The sequence below is a fragment of the Rousettus aegyptiacus genome, unplaced genomic scaffold (assembly GCF_014176215.1).
Source record: "Rousettus aegyptiacus isolate mRouAeg1 unplaced genomic scaffold, mRouAeg1.p scaffold_m13_p_5, whole genome shotgun sequence".
NCBI lineage: Eukaryota > Metazoa > Chordata > Mammalia > Chiroptera > Pteropodidae > Rousettus > Rousettus aegyptiacus.
The window spans coordinates 6,681,974-6,688,111 of NW_023416308.1; the positions used below are offsets into that span (position 1 = coordinate 6,681,974).

Here is a 6,138-nt window from a genome sequence, read left to right on the forward strand (position 1 = left end):
GCACCCGAGTCCCCGGGCCGGCGCGAGAGGCCCCTCGCAGCGGCTTTGGGGAGCTCCGGGCGCGTCCGGAACGGCGCCCCCCACCCCGGTGGCGAATGGTTCCGGCCGCGTCACCCTGCCTCTGGCTGGTGGCCGGTTGCTGTTTGATGCGCGCGCGGAGCACACGTCGCTAGGGCCCGGCTGCCCCGGGTGAGTCAGTCCGCGCGGTGCCGGGGGCGGGGCACCGCCTGAGCGGCCTGGGGTCTCGGGCCCCGGGATTCTGGGCTCCAGATACACTAGGATCATGGATGCACCTCGGATGCTCAGGCATCCCCGCAGAGGGGTCTGGACCCGGTGGGGAGGAGGCACTGAGGGTACAGCCTACGTCCGGGAGCCAAGGTGCTCAGGTAGGAAATAACTCAAGAATGCAGGGACCTGGGACATCGACTTGGGGATCGGGGCATGTGGGACAGATTTGGGGGGTCATGACCCCCCCCTATAATATAATGGTCAAGTGCACAAGCTCCAGACTCCTTTCAGGTTCAAATTCTGCGTTTTCTGTTTTAGCTCTATAGGTATAACTTAACACATGTGACTTCACCTTTTGAAGCCTCAATTTTTTCATCTGTAGAATAGACATAAAGCTACTCCACAGGACTATTGAGAGGATTAACTGAGACAATGCTTCTAAAGCTCTTTGCACAAGGTAGGCACGAGATCGTAACTGGTTATTATTCCTGCTCCATAAATAAACACAGGGTATAGGTACCTGCCCCCCCTCATACTTTGTTTTCCAGTTGGTCCCAAAATGAGCATCATCTCTGCTCCATCCCCTTAGCGTTCTATAAATATTTATTGAGTACACACTGTATGCTAGAAGTGCATATTCATTAAATATTTGCCAGTGGTACTCCTCTCCCCATCACTGTGACAACTAAAAGTCAACAAATTTCTGCAATGTCCCCTGTGGTTGACAGTTCCACTTTGAGGAGGGCTGCTTGAGTGAGAACCTGACCCTTTTGCCTTTGGGATGGGGACTGTAGAGACTGCCAGTCTTTCTCTGCTGGCACTGCCAATGACAGGGGGGTGGCACCTTGACCCTCTTTCACAGGGAGGCCTGGAGGCAGGACCCGGTGGGCCCAGCACACCCACTGTTACTTGGGACCACGGGCAGCATGAAGACCCCCGTGGAGCTGGCCATCAGTGGGATGCAGACCCTCCATCATCCACACCGCTGCCGGAGGGGCTGTCAGGTCAAGGCTAGGGCATCATACGTGGATGAGACTTTATTTGGCAGCCCTGCGGGCCCCCGGCCCACACCGCCGGACTTTGACCCACCCTGGGTAGAGAAGGCCAACAGAACCAAAGGAGTAAGCACAGACGCCTCACGGGCCTCCGAGGCCAACAGGAGCAGCGAGACCACCTCCTCCAGGGGCAGTACCCCGACTCTCACACCAAGGAAGAAGAACAAATACAGGTAACATAACAGGATGGGGAGATGTACTTCTGCACTCAGTGTAGCCACCTGTTAGAACGCTGCTGTTCACATGCTGTGTGACCTTGGGCAAGCATCTTGACCTCTCTGAGCCGCTGTTTCCTCATGGGGAAAATGGGACCTAAGGGGATCATTGAGAGAATTAAATAAGATGAGATGTCTACAGTGCTTAGCACAGTAAGCTGACACTCAGGAAGCTCTTGATAAATGGTAGTGATGATGGTGGTGATGGTGGAGTACCCATCCCGAAATGTCACAGGCCAGGCATCACAGGCCCAGAAAGGTCAGGGTTTGCCCAAGATCACAGAGCAATTTGCATGAGGTTATTAGTGTGGTTGATCCATGAAATGACATAAATGGGATGGTTCTGAATTTCAGCAAGTCATTTTGAAAATGGTTCTTGCTGCATTTTCATGAACAAATTAGAAAAACGGGAGCTGATACTAATAGTTATAAAGAAATTAGGTTAGGATTCAATTATTTGGATAGTTTCAGATTAATATCAGCCTGCAAGGAGGTGTCTTGTGGCGGGGCACAGGGCTCTATTTTGTTTATTGTTATCAGTGGTTTGGACAAAGACACCAGTATGTTAATTAGTTATGGCTGCCGTAACAAAATACCATAGACTGGGGGCTTAAACAACAGAAATTTATATTTTCCACAGTTCTGGAGACTCAAAATCCAAGATCAGGGTGCCAGTGGGATTGGTTTCTCCTGAAACTTCTCCTTGGCTTACAGATGTTCCCCTTGTCCCTGTGTCCTCCTCACATGGCCTTTGCTCTGTGAGTGCGTACACTCCTGGTATCTCTGCTTAGAGGGACACCATTCCTGTTGGATTAGGGCCCCGCGTTCATGATCTCATTTAGCATTCATTACCTCTTTAAAATTAAGTATGAATTTGGGGAGGACACAATTCAGTCCATAACAACTAGCCATTCACATTTAGGATTCATTCTGAGCCAGGAGGGACGTACGTTAATCAAGAAAAAGGAATTTTGCCTATTTAAGGAGTTAAAAGTCGGTAAGAGAAAAGCAAGAGTCATTATTATCACGTCAGATTGAGAGCGATGCACTGACAGGTTCTGTGGACCGCAAGGCAGGGTCAGGTCCACGTTAGCAGCACTGACACTCACAGCATGGCCGAAGACGCTGATGTAAAAGCGGGTCGCCTTAACAGAGGTCCAGTGTCCACAATAAGGGAGGTGACAGTCCTCCCCACGCTCTCTCGGAGGATGCAGTTTTGTGCTGGATGCTGACAAGTAGAGGGTGTCAAGCGAAGAAGGCGCATAAGACGTAGAGATGCTACTGAGCAAAAACTGTGGCACCGGACAGACACGAGCTTCAGCTAGATGTGGTTCGAGCAGTTAAAGCGAGTGGCAAAAAGGCTGACTTTTCAAAGACTCAGAGTTTGGGAATAAGTGCTGACCGACTCTGATCAAAGGTGAGAGGCCTAGAAAGCCTGCCTGTCTGATTTACTCATCAAGAGTTTGGATCCTTAGACCAGGCTGGGTTTGAATCTTGCTCTGTTACCTCCTTGCTGTGGGGCCTTACCCGCCCTATGCCTTAGTTTTCCTATCTGTAAAATGGGATTATCGATATCCCCCTCCTGTGGATGTCGTGGGAAATAATTAGATAATGCACGTGACATGCTGAGTCCAGGGCCTGCCCCTGAAAAGCCATCAGTAAATATTCAAGAATTTCAACAGCTTCTCTGGTGGGGAGGCCAGGTCAGCTTTATAACAAATTTAAACTGAGTGCCCTGCGCTGGGCTGTGCAATTTCAAATACAGTTTCAAAGTGGGAAGGGTCATTGGCCTGCAAAGGGTTTGGTTGACGAGGTCACTAGGAAAAGGGAAAAGTCGTGAGTGAAAGAAAAAGCGAAGGTTATAAAAGACTAAGATTATATTAACCTGGACTCTCTTGGTTGCAAGTGACAGAAAACTTAACCAAACTGACTTTAGCAGGAAAAGGGCATTTGGGGCTCATATAACAGGGACTCAAACTCTCACTGGGATTCTGTCTCCATTTTTGCGCAGCGTTGCCCCCCACATTCCAGGTGAGATGGCCACCAGCCGTTTGTCCTTATATCTGCCAGGTGGCAGAAGAACATCTCTTTCCTGGTACTTTCAGCAAAGGTCCTGTAGCAGGCGCTCTCTCACTGGACAGAATGGGACCTGTGGCCATTACTGAACCGATCAGTATGGCCAGGAGGGTGGAAAATGCAGATCGGCCAGGCCTGGGGCACCTGCCAGGGAATGGAGCTTCAGGATGCTGGGGACTGGATGTTCGGCAGGGGCGAAGCAACAAAGATGCGGGCAGTGGTGCAGGAGGCACTGTGGCCTCACTGTGGGTGCCAGGCCGGGAGACAGGGACTTCTGGGATCTATAGGGAGCCCTCTGCTGCTGCAGGTGCCTGGTGGGGTGAGGTGGAGGTCAAGGGCGTAGAGTTTGTTCGCTCCCCAGCTCATTGTGTTTCTTTTCCCTTTGCCAGACTGATCAGCCACACGCCTTCTTACTGTGATGAGTCACTGTTTGGCTCCCGATCCAAGGGCACCAGCTGGGAGGCTCCGTGGATGGCGAAGGGGGATGCTGCCAAACTCCACACCCTCTTCTGGACACCCCCAGCGACCCCCAGGGGCAGCCACTCGCCCCGCCCCAGGGAGACCCCACTGCGTGCCGTTCACCCTGCCGATGCCTCCGAGACAGAGCCCAGGGTGGCGGCAGGCTCCCGGAAGTTGTCCGTGGATGGGTTAGACACTCCACGTCCTCTGAGGAGGGAGCGTTCCCATTCTCTCACCCACCTGAACGCCCCCAGCACTGGCCGCCCACACACCAGTGACCCCCACACAAACGGGCCTGGGAATCCCAGGCCTTCCCCGTCAGGGGTGACGTTCCGGAGCCCCCTGGTGACTCCCAGGGCCCGTTCGGTCAGTGTTTCAGTGCCAACTACCCCACGGGGAGGTGGGGCCACCCAGAAGCCAAAGCCCCCGTGGAAATGAGTTTCTCAGTCCTTTCATCAAGTTTCCCTATGGGAGTCACAAGCAAGGGGCACAGTTTCGGAGGGTGGCACAGGTCTGGGACTTCTAGGGAGACCAAAAGGGGCTTCTAGGAGAAGTGTCGCTGGGCCAATCAAAGGCGGCCAGTGCCGCCTCTGTTCTGACAATCTCTAGCCGTTCCCTGCTCTCCCACCCCCAGTGTGGGTCACCCCTCGAGATGCCTGTTCTAGGCCTGTCATCGCCATATGCTGTAATCAGTGCCAACCAGGGAGGGGCCCGCCACCTCCCCCATCATTCCCACGCACTGTCTTACCAAACAAGTGTAAACAAACAGCTCGGTCGCCAACACGGAGGCTGCTTTCTCCCATCTTCAAGCCGAGCTTTCTGCTCAGGACACATTTCCAGCCGGGTCTGGAGGCCTCGGAGTTCCCCAGGCACCGTGTGTGGACCACAGGACTCTGGGTGATGTGCGGGCGGACTTTTTATTTTGCCAGTCATGTATTTTCATTTATGAAATACATCAGTAGCTCACCAAAGCCATGACTTTTGCTAAGTTCTTTTAAGGATAAAGGCCAGTGGTAGGCCGGAGTCGATTTATAAGTTACATAATTTATCCGGGAAGCGGCAGAAGTGATAGTGGTGAGTGAGTGACTGAAATTTGGGAACACGGGCCTTGCCAACATGGGGCTCCTCTTCCCATCAGTTTCAGCCAATCCCACTAACTTGTGGGTCGGCTGGTTCTTCCTGTGCTCAGAATGTCGGCTATAGTTTCTTGTTTTGTTTTAAAATCATACACACACACACACACACACACACACAGATGACAACTAGCCGGTAGCTAGCTAGCTAGGTAGATGATAGATAGGTATAATCATATGATCAATGATATATATGATTTCCCACCTTTAAAAAAAACATAGTGACCAGGACCTTGGCAGATGGAGGCATTCAAGGCCAGAAAGTTACATGTACATCTGGAGAGCACTGAGGATTGAGGCCTGAAGGGTGGGGTGCCCCTGTCTCCCCAGCTCGGCTGCTTGTCATGGAGCTACGCCCAGAATCCCAGCATCCTGGCGGGTCTGAGTGGGGGCTGGGCTTGGGGCCTCGCCTTGTCCCCATTTTCCCGTGATGCACCTCCGGGAAGCACAGGGATTCCAGAGAGCCCAGCTGGAAGCCCCATCATCGGTCTGCACCCCCACCTGGGGGAAAGGGAGAGCGGACACATCTGGGGAGCAGTCTAGGAGGGACCACAGTGGCTGGGACCAGGGACACACACAGACGCCTACATGGCAGGCGGGCCACAAGGGAACCACGCCGGCTGCACTCTGGGCAACAACACTTTGCATTTTAAACATGTAGGATGTTTAAACTTTCTAGAACTTTCACAGAGAATGAGTTCCCTCTCTCCCCGGTTTCACTTGACACATCTAGCTCTCATTTGCCTTCATCCCCTCCCCGTTTTAATAGAAATACTTCTCTTTCCTCCCGACTAGACTGAGAGAGAGGCAATATATTGCCTGAGCGTGATGGCAAGGGGCGGCGGGCACGAGGCTGTGGCGTCCGGAAGACAGTCGGGAGTGGCGGGGCCTGGGGCATCCTGTGGCTCTGCCATCCAGCGGGCACTGTGGCTCAGCTCTGGGAGACGAGCAGGCCCAGGGTTTCTAGACGAT

General features: G+C 52.9%; 1 protein-coding gene across 4 annotated transcripts; it reads left to right on the plus strand.

The window, feature by feature from the left end:
• Positions 1-25: 25 nt before the first annotated feature.
• On the plus strand, positions 26-5,008 carry RITA1 (RBPJ interacting and tubulin associated 1). Of its 4 annotated transcripts, none has more exons than XM_016157513.2 (4): positions 26-189; positions 547-685; positions 1,091-1,456; positions 3,964-5,008. In XM_016157513.2, the coding sequence occupies exons 3-4, from the start codon at positions 1,155-1,157 to the stop codon at positions 4,469-4,471; spliced, it is 810 nt and encodes a 269-aa protein (XP_016012999.2). In that variant the 5' UTR covers positions 26-189; positions 547-685; positions 1,091-1,154; the 3' UTR covers positions 4,472-5,008. The 4 variants fall into 4 exon arrangements, with proteins under 4 accessions (XP_016012999.2, XP_016013000.2, XP_016013001.2 ...); XM_016157514.2 differs by having other exon boundaries at positions 611-685; XM_016157515.2 differs by lacking the exon at positions 26-189 and adding an exon at positions 208-386.
• The last annotated feature ends 1,130 nt before the right edge of the window (positions 5,009-6,138 follow it).

What these genes read in the sequence shown, in the direction of transcription:
- RITA1 (XM_016157513.2), top strand. Translation starts at nt 1,155, where the DNA reads ATGAAGACCCCCGTGGAGCTGGCCATCAGTGGGATGCAGACCCTCCAT. An exon ending in AGGAAGAAGAACAAATACAG is followed by an intron (nt 1,457 to 3,963) that starts GTAACATAACAG and finishes TCCCTTTGCCAG; the next exon opens with ACTGATCAGCCACACGCCTT.